Source organism: Durio zibethinus, chromosome 20 (genome assembly GCF_047325235.1).
Source record: "Durio zibethinus cultivar Kanyao isolate XHJ-2024 chromosome 20, ASM4732523v1, whole genome shotgun sequence".
Classification (NCBI taxonomy): domain Eukaryota; kingdom Viridiplantae; phylum Streptophyta; class Magnoliopsida; order Malvales; family Malvaceae; genus Durio; species Durio zibethinus.
Window position 1 is genome coordinate 11529318 of NC_143181.1, and position 19274 is coordinate 11548591.

At 32.6% G+C, this 19274-nt stretch overlaps 1 protein-coding gene across 8 annotated transcripts; it reads left to right on the top strand.

Annotated features, from left to right (window-relative positions):
• Window positions 1-2917: 2917 nt before the first annotated feature.
• On the top strand, window positions 2918-19011 carry ATSAC1 (Phosphoinositide phosphatase family protein). 8 transcript variants are annotated; one of them, XR_016330843.1, is made up of 17 exons: window positions 2918-3150; window positions 3628-3832; window positions 3918-4083; window positions 5089-5311; window positions 5959-6035; window positions 11362-11549; window positions 11641-11738; window positions 13172-13261; window positions 13560-13693; window positions 13814-13948; window positions 14435-14816; window positions 14938-15059; window positions 15241-15351; window positions 15488-15681; window positions 16300-16488; window positions 17904-18015; window positions 18419-19011. XR_016330843.1 is itself a non-coding variant. In XM_089749651.1 (17 exons), exons 1-17 carry the CDS (start codon window positions 3022-3024, stop codon window positions 18680-18682), a joined length of 2838 nt encoding a protein of 945 aa, XP_089605777.1. In that variant the 5' UTR covers window positions 2918-3021; the 3' UTR covers window positions 18683-19011. The 8 variants fall into 8 exon arrangements, 6 of the variants coding, with proteins under 6 accessions (XP_089605777.1, XP_089605778.1, XP_089605780.1 ...); XM_089749651.1 differs by having other exon boundaries at window positions 15488-15700; XM_089749652.1 differs by having other exon boundaries at window positions 13172-13213; window positions 13557-13693; window positions 15488-15700.
• The last annotated feature ends 263 nt before the right edge of the window (window positions 19012-19274 follow it).

Consider the following 19274-nt stretch of genomic DNA (forward strand, 5'->3'; position numbering starts at 1 on the left):
TAGATTCAAGATCTTAATTACAATGATGCATTCATGTGGCCATCAAGATCAAGAGATGACTAATTTTACATATTTTTAGCTTAAATTAATTTTAATTTTCCTTTTTGTGTATGTGTTCCTTTCAAAAAATAAAAAATTGAAACAAAAATGATAATTTTATTATTATATCTAAATCATCATTTAAAATCAATATTTTAACCAACATAAATGAAACAAAAATGATAATTTTGTTATTATGAATCATCATTTAACCAAAAAATTTTATTATGTAAATTAAGGTATTATTTTTATAAAATTTAAGATGCGAAAAAAATATAAAAAAGATAAATATAGTAAGTTTAATCACATGATCTTTTAGTTTAAAATTAGACATCTAGCATTCGTTTCAGTTCATATGTTTATGTTTTAGAAAAAAGAGTAATTATGATTGTTCTATTATTATAATCATCACTAAAGCGCATATTTTAGGAAATGGTTGTGAAGAAAAAAAATAAAAGGAGTCATTTTCATTAACGAAGTTAAAATTTTATTTTGTTAAAAATTGAATTTTGAAAAAAAATGAAAAATAATATAAATTTAACAATGAGATATACAATTTAATACGCCATTAAACCTTCAATAAATATTTAAGTCTAAATTTTTTAGTAAAAATATTTTTTATTTTTATATTTGCATCTTTATATTATAAAAATAAAAATCTTCAAAAAGGATATTATAGTAGAAATTGTTATATTGAGATTGGCTTTTTACTTGGTTGACATAGCAATCTTTTTAGAAAATGAGCAAAGACTTGAAGAGAGAAATGAGAGAAAGAACAAAGTTGATGGTTCGAAAACAAGGACCACTCACAAAATCTCAAAATCTAATGCCTATATAAAAAAAAGTTAGCATTTCACTTAAACAATAAAAATAAAAAATAGTACTCAAACCATCATTTTCAATACTCTGATTAGTCTAAATTCAAAATGAAAAAAAAAAAAAACCTTAAAGTCACATAATCAAAATTTTTTCATCGATTTTTCTTTAAAAAATAAAATAGTAAAAACTAAAACCAAAAAGAGTTTTTTTTTTATTTTGTGAGGCATTTTGAATAAAATGATGATCTTAAAATGAAAAAGATAAAAAAATGGAATGAAATGAAATCATTATTGATAGAAGTGACAACAACAACTTAAGGATAGGAGTGAGTAAATGGTGAATTCGGTCGGTTCGATTTGAAAAAATCAATGATCGACTTAACTAACTTTCATTTAACAAATAACCGAATCGATCAAATATTATTAAATAATCGATCATAATCGAACCGATCAAAATCGGTTCGGTACGATCGGTTCGGTTAAATAATCGATTTTTTTATCATTTTTTTTCTTATTATGAATAATTATTTAACCACAAATTCAATTCAATAAAATTCAAACTCTAGTATCATTCAAACTAAATTACTAAAGAATTTAATAATTTCAATAATATTTTACCAAAAATAAATAAATAAAAATATTTATCTCAATTTTTTATTTTTAATTATTAAAAAGTCGGTTAATTCGATCAGTACGGTTATCAATTTTAAAAACTAAAAATTGACCGAATTAACTAATTTAACCGATTTAAAAAATCGATTATAATTAAAACCAAATAAATCGAATCGATTCAATCGAATTAACTCGATTTCGGTCGGTCTAGTCGGTTCAAACCGACTTTTGCTCATCCCTACTTAAGGAGGAGATGTAAGGATAAAGAAAAAGAAAGAAAAAAAAGAAGTATAAAAGAAAGGAAACCAAATTTTCATTGTCAATAATAGTAATGGCGACAATCAGAATATGACAGAGATGCAAGAGAATGGTAATTTTAAAATAAGATAAAGATATTTTGAAAAGATGATTATATAATAAGCCCAAATATTGTTATATATATATATTTAAAGTAACCAATAATAATTATTTTGAATTTATTGTTAGGCATTGTTTGTCTTTTTTTAATTTCATTTTTTGTGGAGAAATATTGTAAAGTATAGATGACAACAAAAAATTTACGAGTAACATTATTAATAAATAAATGTTGTTAGCCTCATATATTTATACATGTTATACCTTAATGCCCATGTCAATAATATTTAAGTTACCATGTCATTAGTGCCTACACATGATTGTTTATGTCATTATCTATGAAATATAAAGGAAGAATCTGACCTAGCATGCATCATTCCCAAATTTACACTTTCTTTGCTTTCTCAACCACTACCATTTTCTATCTTTTACTTTTTTCCCTTCTAAGGCACATACTAGGTGTCGAAGTATGCACCAAAGCCCTAAGTTTGACGCCCCTTGATCTTCTTCTTCTCCTTGAATGGTTTGATACACTCTCTAATTTAGCTCCAACATGTTTCTCTATCACCAAATCAAAAATTACATCAACAATATCTCTATTTAAATTATAAGTACTAGATTTTCCTACATTCAACAAACTTATTATGTGTTAGACTAGAAAAACAACATCAACTATCTTCCATATTTTTAAGTCAATTTTTTGTATCTCATATCACACGTTCAAAATTTTTAAATGTTAAGGTGAATGTTCCTTTTAGATATGAATTGATTATTTATGTTATAAAATAATTATTAATTATTCATACATAAAAAATAATTATTGATAATTTAATTATTATATAGAATATAATAAAGATGTGCCCGTATCAAAAACTTTTTTAGATTAATAATTATTTAATTTCTAATTTAAAACAATATTTTTGTGACTAAAGTTTCTTTAACTGTGCGGCTTAAAAAACAAACAAACAAACAAATTAACAAATTACTTCAACGCACCACGTGGCCGATTTCCGAGCCAAAGCCGACTCAGTGAGTTGAAGAATTGGTTATGCGGAGAGCCAAAGTACATATAGGTGATTAGAGTTTCAGAAATCGATAAAAGTTTTAGCTGTAAACGGAAAGTCACTTGAAAAACCCAAACCTAATGTCCAAAACGTAGCTTAGACATTGAATTGAATCCCAAATTTCTCCCACCAAAATGGCAAAATTGGAGAATTTGAAAACCAATTTGTCTCTTCCATACGCTAAGATCCACCCTTCGATTGATCTGGAGGCCGATCCCAATTCCTATTCCCTTGAGAAATTCAGGCTTTACGAAACCCGAGCGGTAACAAATCGTTTCTTTTTCTGTTTTGATTTTCTTAGTAAAATCATGGAATTCTCTTAATTTCGGCGACAGGAAAGAAATTTCTCGAATTCGTCTTTTCTTTTGGTTCATTTTAGCATCTGGTTGGTTGTCGTGGAACAGTTTTTGAATCGGTATTTTTTGAAGATAAAAAGATGGAAAAGAAAATTGAAATTAGGAAACAGGGAGGAAATTTCGAGAAAAAGCAACTGAAATCATGATATTTAAAAAAAAAAAAAGAAAACAATTTCTCTTAAAGCTGAAGCAATTAAAATTATAATATTGGCTCTATTAGATGAAAATTGAATAATAAAGAATCTTGAAGTTTCTGTTTGGTTGCTACTAAAAATTTAGTCTGTGCAATAGCGTACTTTATATAGGATTTTCATTTCCTTTGGTTCAGGATTGTGGCTTTTTTTCAAATATTAATTTATTTTTATTTTTGGTTTCTTTAAACAGAGGTTTTATTTAATTGGGAGTGATAGGAACAAGAAATTCTTTAGGGTGTTGAAAATTGATCGATCAGAACCATCTGATCTTAATATCAGTGAAGACCCAGTGGTTTACTCACCGCAAGAGATCAAAAACTTGCTTCAGCGGATTGCTGAAGGAAATCGTGCCACTGGGGGCTTAAACTTTGTGGCAAAGGTTTTCGGAATTGTGGGTTAGTGAGAATTTACCCGCCTATATAAGCTATTTAAGGAATGGTTTCTGTTGACATCCTGTAATATTTTTGCTGGCTTTTTTAGGTTGCATCAAGTTTTTGGAGTCATACTACTTGATTCTGGTTACAAAGCGGCGGCAAATTGGATTTATATGCGGTCATGCAATATATAGGATAGATGAGAGCCAGTTGATCACAATTCCTCATGTTTCAGTTCAATCCGATGTAGCACATTCTAAAACAGAGCTAAGGTATCTCTTTCACTTTGATTGCTTCATTGTTAGTTTTTAGGTTTGGTAGAAAAACTTGTGGCCCTTATTTACATAGATATATTTAATTTTTGTTCGCTTTGAAAGTAGAAGCTTATTCTGACATCTAACCGCAAATTACTTGCATCCAATTATGCATTTATCTCTTTTACATTCCTAGAAATAGTTCTGCATAATATGGATGCAAATGCAACTTTAAAATACCATACTAGGTGTTGACACCATAAATATTGGTAATTTCCATTTCATTTGAAGTGATTTTACTACCCTTAGTGGGTTGGCTAGGTGGCATCTCTAGTTTCTTGGTTTCATGGTTTCATGGTGATTACATTCAGGAGATTATGGATTGTTTTTGTTACTATAAGTGGATTCATAGAGACGCTATGAGACATCAGAAACAGGGAAATCCACTATCTGCCCTCACTTTTTTTGGTCTGTGGTAATCTACTCTAATTTGAACGGAGATCAGTGACATTATCTTCTCCAATAGGCAAAATTAGCCTCAGGCCTTGTTTTCTTTGCTTTGCAATAACTTGGAGCCATTTGTTAAGTGGACAATATCCTTCCAAGTTTGAAGATCAGTAATATTTCAATCTTAATCTCCATCTAGTGCTATTATGTGTGTTGAGTCCTGTTTGGATATTTATCTCTTTTATTAAGATCTTTCTTTCTTTTAATACCTTTAAGTAATTATAACTGCTGTGATGGAAATCTAGCCTTATATCTATATCTACAATGATAGTCACCATTTTGATCTGTGGAATTTCTCAGTAACCACAACACAAAAATGTGAGAACTAAATAATATTGTATGTATGTTATGTTGTGGGTGTCACCTTATTACTTTGGTTTGTAATTTGGTAAAAGTTTTTTTTCTCTTCTTCCGGTACTTTTTACATGGTTCTTCATTCTCGCTTTCTACTGGCCTTAGGGTCCAATTTTGGTAGAGCATTTTAATTATTCTTATTCTTTATGTTTTTGGCTTTAGGTACAAGAAGCTGCTATCCAGTGTGGATTTGACCAAAGATTTTTTCTATAGCTATACATATCCCATAATGCAAAGTTTGCAAAAAAATGTTTTATCCATGGGTGAAGAAGGGATGCCATATGATAATATATTTGTTTGGAATGCCCATCTAACCCAAGCCATTCGGTCAAGATGCAGTAACACTATTTGGACAATAGCATTAGTTCATGGGCATTTTAAACAGGTACTTCAAATGTTGACTGCATCTCTCTTTCTTTGCTGGACTGGATACATTTTACTCATTTGCTTTTTATAGAGTTTACTTCAGCACGATCTTTTGTTTCCTGTAACTATTGATTTATTGCTGCAAGTTGTAATAAGCCATCATTTATGCCTTGTTAGATTCATCGTGTCTTACTTACATGTAGTGCCATAAGCTTATGGTTTTTTCTGCTTGCTATTTTGGCCTTTATTTTATTCGTTTTCCACTTTGCTTAATATGTGGACAAGAAAAACTGATAATTCAGAGGTTTAATTCAGATGTAAATTCCTGCAAGCTAGAACTAAATAATCTTGAATCTTAAATATGAAGTAAGATTTTGGAAAAGTTGGAGATATAATTAGCTGCAAAATTGATAATTTAAAAAATTTTTTTTTTTTATGGTTACATAAGAAACTTTTATTACTTTTCTTATGATTTATTTATTTATTTATTTTTATGCCAAGGAAGCAGTATTTGATGGTTAATTTTATTTTAATGAAGCTGAAAGTCTTTGGTTAAAAGGATATGCTGCTCTTGTATATGAATCTTTTGTTTATGCTGGCTGTAATGCTTGTTGAATATTCAACCAAGTTTCTTGTTTTTTTGGTAATTGCTAATCTTAATTGCAGACTCGGCTATCAATCTTTGGGAGGGACTTTAGTGTTACCCTAGTTTCTAGACGGTCTCGGCATTTTGCTGGAACACGGTAAGCTCTGCTTTACATGCATCTATCAACCTTGTATTATACAGACCACTGAAGTGGCATTCAACCATTGGAATTAGTTGACAGATGATTTCAACTTGAAGATCTGTCATTTCATTTGGAAATTGTTTTCTTTACTTGGTTTGCATATGACTAACTCAAAGGCCAATGCATGAAATATTACTAATACACTTTTGTCAAAAAATGTTTGAAATAAAAACTTTTTTTCCTCTTTTTGCTTTTTTTTTCATTTGTTGCATGTTGGTATCACTTTATTAGTCAAAGGGTCAGTTTAAGGCTAATAGCCTTACCATAACGTCATTAAGTAATGGTTGTCTATGGCATTGCTAATTACTCCTTTCTGGAGATATGAGCATCATGTGGCTGATCTGACTAACCTCTTAACTCACTTTTAAGTTAACAATTGCTCTCAAGCATTTCATTTTCCCCAAAGTACATACGAGGGCATGGTGAGGACAAACTTATGAAAAAACATGCCTGCATCTAAATTGTTTGTTACTCATATCCATATTCTTGAGTTTGAGCACCCTAGCTTTTTTAATCAGGAGGCTAAGCTATTTGGTGGTAAAGGAAACAGACCAGTGATTAGCTATACCTTACTCGTAAAATGGAGGTCTTAATTTATTAGAAATGGCAACCAAAAAAAAAAAAGAACTCTTATATTCAGTCCTTTTTTCAATTCATTAAGCAAAGACTTTTGAGATTTCAATATCTAATAGCGGCCCTCTGACTTTTTCTCATCCTAAAAGATTTGTTTTTAAGAAAATTAAAATGATAAAGAGAAAGCTTGTTGCAAGTATGATTCCATAAGTAGTATCAATAGCTAGTTAGAAAAGCATTTTTCTCTTCGAAGGCCAATATCTAAAATTATTTCTTGTCAACTACAATTTGACCCAAGGTGAGTGCTTAATTGTTACAACAACAAAGCCTTCTCCCATTATTTGGATTTGGCTACATGGATAAGGTTTCATTATTGTTCCTTTGGGATAGTTTTTACACATATCCTTTTTTGTCTCCTCACCATTTGGACTAGAGCATTCTCCATTAAGTCATATCCTTCATGGGGCAATTATAGTCTTTTGCCCTCCGTATCCAAGTGACCTTAACTGTGTATCCACCATATTATCCTCGGTTACTTCTACTCCCTCCTCTTAAATGCACTCATTTGTCCATAGAATCCTTTTCTTAGTTAAACTCATCTTTTTGTGCTTTTTGATGCTTAATCTTTTGTATGGTAGAATGCAGGCAATCTTTTTTTTTTGGGTTAAAAATTGCTGTTCCACCTAATGGGTATTTTGCTATTGCATAAGAATCTGGAGGCTGTTCTGCATTTTGTCCAACCTATTTGGATCCCCTGAATGACATCTCCACTTAAGGAGAGTGAAATTAGTAGTTTTTGACTATTGAGTAATCTGTCCAATAGTTTATTAGTTTACTTGAATCTTGCTATGGAGGTACCCTCGTAATGGATTTTGTTTTGTTGCAGTAGGGGTGGGTACAGCTTGCAAAACTCTCTTGAACACAAATTTGAACCAACCCGATTTGGCCAGCAAAAGTAAAAAAAACACGAATCCAAAGTGAGCCATACCTGAAAATGATTTGAGCCTGAATTTATTTGAACCTGAAACAACCTGAGCCCGAATTTATCTGAACCTAGAAATGAGCTAAACTTAAATTGACTATTAATTTTTAAAATATTAATTTAATTAAAAGTAATAATTATAACACAATAGTCTTAAAAGTCAACAAACTTGAACACGAATGACTCAAATCTGAAATAACCTTAACTTGAAACAACTCAAATTTCCTTTGATCTGAAATGATCCAACCTGACCTGCCAAATTGCAACCTCTAGGTTTGTGTCTCAATTATTGACCTTTAGCATGTACTTTGTAAATCCAATGATAAAAGGAATTTTAATTTTAGGATTTGCATCCTTGTTTATATATCCCCCATTCATTGCAAATCAATTAACAACTCAAATGCTTACATAATTTCATTCTTTGTTTCTGCATGCAATTTCAGAAATTAAATGCCTCATTTGTAACATTTGTTTTGTTAATACAAATCAAAATATTCTTAAGGAATTTTTTTTTGAACGTTAACTTGATTGTCTAGTACAACAATTTCCAAAACCCTAATTTCCTTGAATCTAAACCCAGATTTAGAATTTTTTATTCTGGTGTTTTTGTTATTCTAATTTTAATTTTGTCACATTCTTGTTTCTTTAACTACCCTGCATTGCTCATTCAAGTGTGTGAACAAGATATTAACTGGACAATAACAAGATAACAAAATTTGATTAAATAAGCAATACTCAATTGACATGTTTAATATTATAAATGTGTTTTATATAGTACGTGTAAAATAGTGGTCTTGCTTTTTGTACCACAATATGAAATAGAAAAAGAAATAATGCCTCATGGTTTTAGACAGTATACCCAGTTAATGGGCTTTCTGAAACCATGACACTGATTAAAATTTTTCTTATTGGATTAACAAGTTCTTTTCATTACTCAGCTCATTAAAGCCATGCTGAAATTTTCAATAACTGACATGTTCTATATATGAAGTTTTTTCTTAGATGGCACAGCTGTGGAAGTGGAAATGTCTAATTTTTCTTATTCTTTATTATGCATATTTCTGTTTTAGCTATTTAAGGATTTTACAATTCAGGGAGAAAGCTATAGTTAGTAGGGATTTTTTGGAAATTATGTTGGTTCTGGAAAAGGCCCAGTTTGTGGGGTAGACTTTTTCTGATGCTGGATTCAAAGAAGTAATTAAAGGGAGTAAAAGGATATTTGGTTATATTTTGTCATTCTATTGTTCATATGGGGGGTTTAGGGTTTGGCTTACACAAATCTATGTTTTTTGAGTTTTATGTAGTTCTGGATTATGAATTATTGATTCAAGATTTGGATTATGATTTGGATTATTAAGATTTTGAGTGCTAGGTTTTTACCAATGGGATTTCACTATTGAGACATGAGATTTAGAGATTTTGAAATCAGAATTTAGATTGCTTCTCGAGAGCTTTGGGATTTACTTGTTCTACACCAATTTGATTTTCTTTTGATTTAGTTTAGTTAGATTTTAAATGTAATTGAGCTATTTCATCAAGAAAAGGATTACCAGTGACTTGAAAGTCTAGAATTGAAACTTTAAGCAGGCTTCGTAGTTGTTCATTTGGAAGAGTGGAGGAACCCTTCCTTTCTCTCTCTCTTTGTGATTTTTCTACTTTCTTTCTATCTGTTTTTGCAAGTAGTATCTCCAGGGATATGAACACAAAGTTCTTTTAATTATAAGGCCAAACTAGATTTATGCTTGGGCCTATATCAGGGAACAGATGGAAGCACTATCTTCTCCCTCATTATTGGTTGTATTCATGTCATAAACTTATGAGCATCATCAGTGTCACAGTGGGTCATGTGGAAACTAGCTCTTTGCACCAACAGCATGATGGTTAGCTTGTGACTTTTTTATGGAGGTTCTCAACTAACCAAGATTAAGTGCTAGGAGGACTGCATGGAATTTTAATTTTTTACTGCATATCTTGTCAAAGAATTTTGGTTAACAATAGCAAAGAAAATGTTATGCATAGTTGTAGACTTAGAGCTTCAGAAGTGAAGGTGCAATAGATATGACAGAAAGAGGATGAGCATTTTGGCTAGGATGGAATTCTAATTGAGATGTTGAAGTTTCGTGGAGAGTTGGACGAGTTTGGATAACATGGTTGTTTAATTAAATCTTGGTGAACAAACAGATGATCGATGAGGGTGAAAGAACATTGTTGTACCTATCTATATTAGTATAGGTGATATTTAGCATTGTAGCTATTATCTTGGCATTGAATTCCTGAGCCATGCTATGACAGCATGAGAGAAGGTAATGGAAAATATGCAAAGGTATGAGTAGGAGTGATAATTTCAATTGGTTTATGTGCCATAGATTTTTACTTGGCAGCTTCATGAAGAATTATGGGAAAAATAAATAAGATTTTCATATGGTTTTGTTGATCTAGAAAGGTGTATGATGGGGTTCCTGGGAAGGCTTTAAAGCGGATCTTAGAGAAAAGAGGAGTATCGGATATATAGGTATTATGATGGATATTCATGAGGAATTAAAAGTGTGATATTTCCTATTACAATAGTTTTACCCCAAGGATCTTCTCTAAGTCCTTTTTACATTTATGTATGGATGAACTGACCAGGTATGTTAATGATTATGTTCCTGGATGGACTATATTCAGAGATATAATCTTAGTTGACGAGACTAAGTTGGGAGTTGATTGCACAGTATAATTGAATGAGTACTCAAAATCAAAAGGTTGATTACTTAGGGCCAAAATTGAATCTACAGAGAGTAGGTTTAGCGGTAGCCTAGTAGTATAACTAGAAATGAAGATGGAGTCAAAGTTGATAACCGGCCAGTTCCTAAGAGTAATTGATTTCAGCATTTAGCTATGATGAATGATGATCCATAAAGGAGAACTACAAGATAATAATAGAGTAGGTTGAGTGAAATGAAGTGATATGAGGATATTGTGGCTGAAAGAGGCCGGTGAGATTGATGGGAAGATAATTTATCATTTTGCCTTTTGTCTTATTTATAATTGATAATGGTTACAACAGCAAATTAATCATTGATTCCTCCAGGTTTCTAATAATAGGCAAACTTTGAACTATCCTCCAAAATGGAAAGATAGACTAAAAATTTTTGATTTTTTAAAATTCCTTTGCAATGCCTTGTGTGATCATATTATTGATCTTATTCATTTCTGTTGCTTATGTTAGCTATGCTTTTATCCTTGGTTAGTTCAAATATGAGGATTTGATTTATTTATTAAATATTATTATTACTATTTGGTTTGGTTTGTGTTCCAAGACTTCTGTTATTCCTTTTCATTTTGCTTTTATTTTCCGGTGATTAAATGAGTGCCAGAATAGGTTAAATCCTTTCAAGAGGTGTTCTTAGGAGGCATACTATGATGGTCTTTTCTGTGTCAAGTTTTCGAGATATTTGTTTTCTCCCTTTTTTTTTTTTTTGGGTATATAATTCTTTAAGATGGCATTTGGTGAAAGGCAATAATTATATATTTTTCCTGTTTGTTTATATCCTTTCAAGCTTTGATGAATATTACTTCAAGGAATATTTTGGAAGATATAAATAATTTCTTGTTTCCTAGGCTTTTTTTTTTGTCCAGAGGAGAAGGGGGTGGGGGATGGGGGAGGTTTAAGGTGGAATCATTGAAAAATTTCTAGTTTAATAGTTTTTTTTAATCTTATTAGTGTCTTTCCATTAATCTCAGGTACTTGAAAAGGGGAGTGAATGATCGAGGAAGGGTTGCAAATGATGTTGAAACAGAGCAAATTGTCCTTGATGAAGAAGCTGGGTCATGCAAGGGGAAGATGAGTTCTGTTGTGCAGATGCGTGGCTCAATTCCCCTTTTCTGGTCCCAAGAAGCTTCAAAATTGAGTCCTAAACCTGATATAATCTGTAAGAAAATTAACTTGATTATTTTTTTTCCAGTTATATCCCTTCGCATTTTCATATCCCTAACTTTGGATAATTTTTTTTTTTGCTTCAGTACAGAGGTATGATCCAACATACCAGGCAACCAAACTGCATTTTGAGGACCTGGCAAAGAGATACGGCAATCCAATAATTGTACTTAATTTAATCAAGGTTATTTTCAAATTCAATGCTGATGACTTCTAGTAGCAAAATCTTATTCCTACTTATTTCATGTTGCATCTTTAGTGCTTTTGATAATTGCTTGTTACTACTAATGGCTTTTGGGCTTCTTGATGCAGCAAAGTAGTGAACTAAATTGAGAACAATAACAGTAGAAACACTTTTGAGAACAATTAGGAATTTTTGTGGAGTCACACCACAATTAGTATGGAATCTCACTGTTCTTCATAATAGTATGTCATAAAATATATCCTTAAAACTAACTCCAAAAGATATGTTACTCTTTATCTAGGAGTCCTAGGGACACTAGTTCTTTCTAGGTTACAACTAAGAGGTGCTAGCTAGACTCCTCCATCACTAAGTATTCTCAAAGGTCAGGTAATCTAACATGTTACTTGTCAAAAATGTACCTAGACAATACCTACTTAATTATAAATGATTATTATAGTACGAAATAGTTAGCAACTTAGTGGCTATAAACTTCTAAGGCTCATTGGAACTTCTATTATTGCTGGGCTATAGATTCCTTGCATTTTATGCATCATGATTATCGAAGTTATAGGTTCAGATGCTGGCAGAGGTGTGAGAATGTAGAACAAGGACAATTACCAAAAAGATGAGAAGAAACGAGACTTTTTTGGTGAAGAAATTAAAGAATTGTTGGAGGGAATGACAAAAGAAGAAAGAAAGAAAATAGGTGTAGTAGCTAGCAAATAAAGAAAAAATAATCAGTTGTGGGGAGGTCATACCCTGCCCCTTGAAGCTGGATAGGTGCCTTCTGGCTCCAGAGCCTGCCTTAGGAGACTTGAGTGGCAGTGGTTGGGCTTTCCAAGGCCACTGACGAAGTTCTTTGGCCATAAGAGGGTAAAGGAAAGAGAGACACAGAAGATGAAGAAAAATAAAAGAAGGAAGGAAGAAAATATATGTTATCTGACTCAGCAAGTCTTCAAATTTTTATTTAAAAAAATTGTCATGTAACTCTATTAACCGTACACATTATCACTTAGCAGTCATGTGACTTTTCCATCCAAAAAAGACCAAAATTGTACCTAAATCATACGTTAGTGGTAACATTGCACCAAAATAAGTAGTGTTAAAATTGAGCCCCCAATATGATAGGGTGGTCGATTTGACCATTATCCCTTGACTTCTCTATTAGTCTTTTTTGCAGCTCAATGTATTGTTTGTTGCTATTATCTGCTACAGCTGCATCCTGCATTCTTTCAATAATGGCTGGATTTATTTTGTGTTTGAGTTGAAAACTATTAAATGATTAATACAGCTAACTCATTTATGTGATCAGCAAAATAACAATGCGTTGCAACAATATCTTACCATTGATTATATTACAGAAAGCTTATTAATTCTGCTTTAGCATACTGTAGAAAGTGATGCCACTAATCCTCTTTAATATTATGTTTCAGACCAAATATTTTAAAGTCTTTGAAGTAGGCATGGGCCACTTACAGATAACTCCCTTTCCTTCAGCCTCCTCTTCTCTCATCTATGTGCATGTATGCAGTTGTAGTTGCTATTGTAGAGATCTCAAGTTGCTGAGAACCATTTTCTAGATTTTATCTTGCCCATGCATATAATTTGAGTTGTATAATTATATGCATAAGTGAATGTACATGTAAAGATGCTAAGATGTAGGTTTATATGTTAGTTTCATGCAAATATGTATGTGTTTATATGTAATGTGTCAGCCTATGTGCATTATATAGTTTATCTCCTTTTGACTATTTAACTACTCTCCAATTTGAGTTTTGTTCTAATTTTTATCTCTTCATTGAATTAATTATTAAAATGCAGACTGTTGAGAAAAGACCTAGAGAGATGATGTTGAGGCGTGAATTTGCAGCTGCAGTTGGGTATTTGAACACAATTCTCTCGGAAGAGAACCATCTGAAATTTATTCATTGGGACTTTCACAAGTTTGCCAAGAGGTAAGTTATTATTTTTTCTCATGAAATGGACGCAACCTTTGGTTTCCTTCCCTTCACCCCTTTTAGAATTTGAGCTTATATGTATATATATGTTGTTATGTGTTCTTTGCTGATCTCAAGCAAGTCTGCCAATGTTTTGGCTGTTTTGGGTGCTGTGGCTGGTGAAGCTCTTGATTTGACCGGTTTTTACTATAGTGGTAAACCCAGCACTGTTAAGAGAAGAGCCAACCAACTTAATAGAGCAAGTGCCGGGAGGTATCATATTCATTCTTTTTATATAAATTAATTTATTTACTGCCACCTTTTCATTTGTGTTTGTAAATTCAAATCTTTATGCCATCTTCCATCTTCTATAACTTGTATATTTTATGATTGTCTTTTCTTTTGAGCGTTAACCTGTTTGTATTTATATAGATGCTGGAACTTAGGTTTTTCTAATTTATTTTTAGGAAGCATAATGTTCACTTGATACCAATCACATGTGGGTAAAAGAAGTTAAAGATTAAAATAAGAGGGCTGTGAGATGCAATTTTAAGGATAGCTAAGACACTATTATGGCATGTTAATGTATCTTTGAAAACAAAAAACCTAGAAAGTTGTCTTAGAGAGAGCTATTATGATTTTTAAATGTTTGGACAGAATATTGAAGATGTTTTTTTTAAAATTGGCAGTTGGTTGTAACCTTTATGAAAATTGCTAATGGTTCAGTGACAGCATATTAACTTATTTCAATTATTACAGGGAAGCATCTCTTAGAGATCTGAGAGGTAAATCTGGGGATCTTGTGAGGATTGGAAGCAGTAATGAGAATTTAAATTCTCTAACCAGTCGAGACAGAGAGGGTGATTTAAGTCAACAAATTAAAAGTGATAATTATGATGAACCTCCAAGATTTCAGAGTGGAGTACTGCGAACTAACTGCATTGACTGTTTGGATCGTACAAATGTTGCACAGTACGCTTATGGCTTGGCAGCTTTAGGTCGCCAACTCCATGCAATGGGATTGACGGACAAGCCTAAAGTGGACCCTGATAGTAGCATTGCTGCTGCTCTCATGGACATGTATCAGAGCATGGGAGATGCTCTTGCACAGCAGTATGGAGGTTCTGCTGCCCATAACACTGTAAGATTATCTTCTTAACCATTCAGTTATCAGAAAAAAAAAAGCTAAAATGTAATATCTTCATTAGCATTTAAATTGTTCATATGTTATGATAGACTATTGAATTTATTATAAACTTCAGGTTTTTCCAGAGAGGCAGGGAAAGTGGAAAGCTACAACCCAGTCTAGAGAGTTTCTCAAGTCTATCAAGAGATATTATAGTAATGCCTACACGGATGGTGAAAAACAAGATGCAATAAACTTGTAATTTTTTTATCAATTAATTTTTTAAATATTCATGAAGGTTTTCATCTTCATGATAGTTGTGCCTTTAAAAAGTAGGGACATTTCAGGCTTGTAGAGTTTAAATATTATAGGCTTATAGTCTTGATTTTTTGTTTAATTTTTGTGTCTGCTAACTATCAGCCATTGGTATTTCCAACAGATTTTTGGGCTACTTCCAACCACAGGAGGGAAAACCTACACTTTGGGAGTTGGATTCTGATTACTATCTTCATGTTTCAGGGACAGGGGATGACCTATTCCCTGATAAGTGGTAAATTTTCCGTTTCTATTTAACCAGAAAAGCTAGGCTTTTCTTCTGCTTGCAGCCATGCAAACTATTATTGTTATCAAATTTCTGACTTTTTTTTTTTTTTGACCTTTTTATTGTTTCAAATTGCCATATGCAGTGCGGAGGATAATGTTAAGCCTTTAGGAGTAGCGGGAAAGATCCTTGCCCCCATTCCCGCTTGTAGGGTAGACTTTTCACGAATGAAGTTGACATCATTTGATAAATTGATAGAACGCACATGTAGTTCAATAAAGAATGTAAGACTGTGTAGTGAACCTGATCAAAGACCTGGTGGTCCTACAGCAAATTCTGGTGTGGCACCTGATGCAGCGTAAATATTATTTCATCTCTGTTATTGAATAGTGACACTCTTGCCTCTTCCATGTGATATGATGCTGTTTTGATATTTTGGTTTGCAGACATGTTTATCCATAAAATTGAACCATTTGTGACTATTCCTGCATCCTAATTTCTTGCCAGGATGTGCTCTATCTCTTACCTTCTGTTTGCTAGTTTGAAGCATATCTTAGTTGCATCTAGGTTCTGTTTAAATATTTTTGAGGCACTTATGCTATCGGCTTGCTAAGAAGTTTAAATACCTTGTTTGTGGTGTTGTTGCATTTTAACTAGACCACTATATATGGTGCTAGTTCTGAAATACCATATTAACCCAAGAATGTAAATAGCAAGTGGTCTTCCATTTCTTTTCAATCTTAAGGACTTCCAAAATTTTCCCTAAAACAGATGAAATTCTGTTTTCCCTCAAATACCTGTTAAAATTTTGTGGATAAAGTGATTCAATCTACCTATTTAGCCAAAATCTTAGGTCAGAAAATTGTTCTGCACTTAAATTCTTGTGCCACAACTGATATTTAGGGCAAGATAAGCAAATGATGTTACTTGCTAGTAAACTTTGAAATTTTGGTGCAGTGAAATACAGCTTAAAAGTCCAAATTGGCTCTTTGGCCAAAGAAAGTTTGAAGAAGCTGTGGCTGCCCCCAAAGTCACTGTGCATGAAATTAAAAATGGAGGCCACAATGCTGAAATGAAAGTTGACGATTTCTGTGACTTAAATTGGCTTTCTTCCTATGATGATGACGAACAGGATATTTTCCAGAGGTATTTTCTTAAAATTCATGCTTGTTTAGGAAAAATGCATTATCTTTTTGAGTAAATAGCATGAAAGAATCAAGTTGGTTCAGATTGTTTTTAGCTGTGGCCCGCTAATGTTGGTTTGCATGAACAAGGCTGGAAATTGAGTAAAGCCATGGTTGTTGAGGGCTAGATTATTTAATATTTTACCCATATGTCCCTGCATGCACACTTTTGGTTCTAGAGAGGAGTCATGAATCCTACATGTACTATATAAATGTTCACACCACTTTCAACTTGAGAGGCTTTTTTTGTGGGACAAAATAGTGAGGCCTAGTGGGGTCAAAATAGACAATACTTCACAAGTTGATGTGGACTTTGACAATTGGTATTAGAGCCGACTCTGGGTTACTAGTGATGTGCTATTGAGAACGGTGGGCCCTTGTTGAAGTGTGGGAGGATGTCATGATCCTGAGAGGAGCCATGAATCCCATAGTGTAGTAGAGTTGATCTTGGGATATAAGTGTTCATAAAATTTTCTTCTGAGGCCCCTTTTGTGGAATAAAACCATGAGGCTTAGCAGGGTCAAAGTGGATAATTCTTCACAAGTTAGTGTGGACCGTAACACTACACTTATGTACATGCATGCACGAGGCACCTTATCATGAAAAGCATTACCTTCTTGTGAGGCCTAGTGGAGTCAAAGTGGACAATATTTGACAAGTTGGTGTGGACTGTGACACTACACCTATGTACATGCATGCTTGAGGTACCTTTATCATGAAAAGCATTACCAAAGCATAATTTCATGCTAGGTAACAATAAATTGCCATAACACGTTAAAAAGATGCTCTTTGAAGATATATTTATTGCCTCCAAGTTGATGAAAGCTTGTTTGGTCATGAAAGAATTGGATCTGTGCTTAGCTTCTCCATTTTTATTACAAAAGTACATGATTAGTTTTCTGTGTATGTTATCTTTAATTATTGTGAAACTTTTGAGATATATATTCACATCTTTGTTTATATGACAAAAAATATATATTCGACATTATTTATTTTCTAATTAAAGAAAAAATCTCATGCGTTAAATGTAGGAAGACATATTATGTCTTACAGTTTTGCCTTTTAAATCATTGTGAAGTGTTTGGAATTTATGAAATTTGTTAAAGCATTGTGAAGTGCTTGAAATTTATGAAAGCATAGGTTGGAGGGTCCTGTCTTCAAAGGCCGATGATAGAACAGAGAGAGAGAGAGAGAGAGAGAATTCAAATCTTTGTATTGTTTTAAATTATTTTTTGTCTCTTGTCCCTGTTCTTTCTGACTTCTGGTTTCTCTACTTTAGGATAAATATTTATAATTTTAATTGATGTTGGACTCAAGTCCTTTTAACGTTATACTGAGTTTATTGCTGCATAGTAAACATATTTTTTGCTCTTTAAGGTACCTCTCAATGACCTCTGTTGATGAAGCCAATGGTTGGTATGGTGGAACACTTCTTGGTGATCAAGATGAAAGCAGTCAGATATATAGGCATTATGCTGAATTATGTCAGGTAATACAACTTAACCATTTGATGAAGTAAATACATTTAATTTTAAGTTTTTTCCGCCCCTGCATTTGGACAAGGCTAAAGGGATGGGGAGTTGAAGTCTGGTCCTTGATTTTTCATTGAAGGGAAGCTGGGTTCTTATGTTTACTCTTATTTCTTTTACATGTTCTATCTTTTTTTTTATTTTTTTTATTTTGGTATTTGAGGCTACCAAGATTCTAGCCCACGTAACTAAAACTAAGAGTCCAACACTCTTATCAATAAACCACATATCAACAGACAACATGGCTATTGGCATGTTCTATCCAATCTATTTTTAATTAATGTATTGGAAATGACAATAATAACAAACATTCTTTTCCATGTGCCGCTAACTATTTTTTCCGTGAAATGTTTGAAATGCCAGGGACCAGCCATGGAGCCTTTCCAACATGATCTAGAAAGAGAGAAGCATTATGCTGATGTTCTACAAATGAACAGGATTGATCTTGTAGATGATGCAGCTGTGGAAGCAGAGATGGCAGCAGCTCTGAAGGAATATGATGTAATTGGTGCTGATCTTGGGATTTTCCCTGTCTCGTGCAAATCATTTACCGAAGATCCAAGTCAGTTAACACGATGGATCATTGGTGAGGACAAGCTGCTAAAGGTGAGAATTGATGTCACTTGAAATTTTCAGTTTTGTGATAGGAAATGGAAATACAAACGCTTTTCTTTGTTCTTCTTCAACAGCTCTTTTAAAGGTCACCTGTTTGCTAATTAGCTAATTGATGGTTTAGGCTTTTCAAAAATTTCTGCTTGTATGGAAGATATTTAGACTTGAGATATATCTCACTCGGTACATTTGTATGGTTTGTATGGGTGAGCTTCCTCTTTGTTCAAAAAAACCAGAAAGACAATATTTCCTCTTTGAACTTGGGATCTGTAAAATGCCAAATTTCTTTCTCAAGGAAATTGGTGACAAGTTTCGTGGAATTTTAATGTTGTTTCTTATGTTAATACCACTGAAATTAATTAAGCATTTAAAAAGGGGGTAAAAATTTTTTTTCTTCTTTAATTTTACATTTATAATTTTTAATAATTTTTCTTCCGCAAGGGTATTAACGTTTTGAATAAGCAAAATCTAGTGGAATGAAAGGGGCTTCCACCATGGTACGCTCATCCAAATGATTTTTAAGTTCAACTGGTGAATTTAAATTTTTTTTGGTATATATATGTATATATATTTGGTGATATTTTACTAATGACCTTGAAAAATTTAA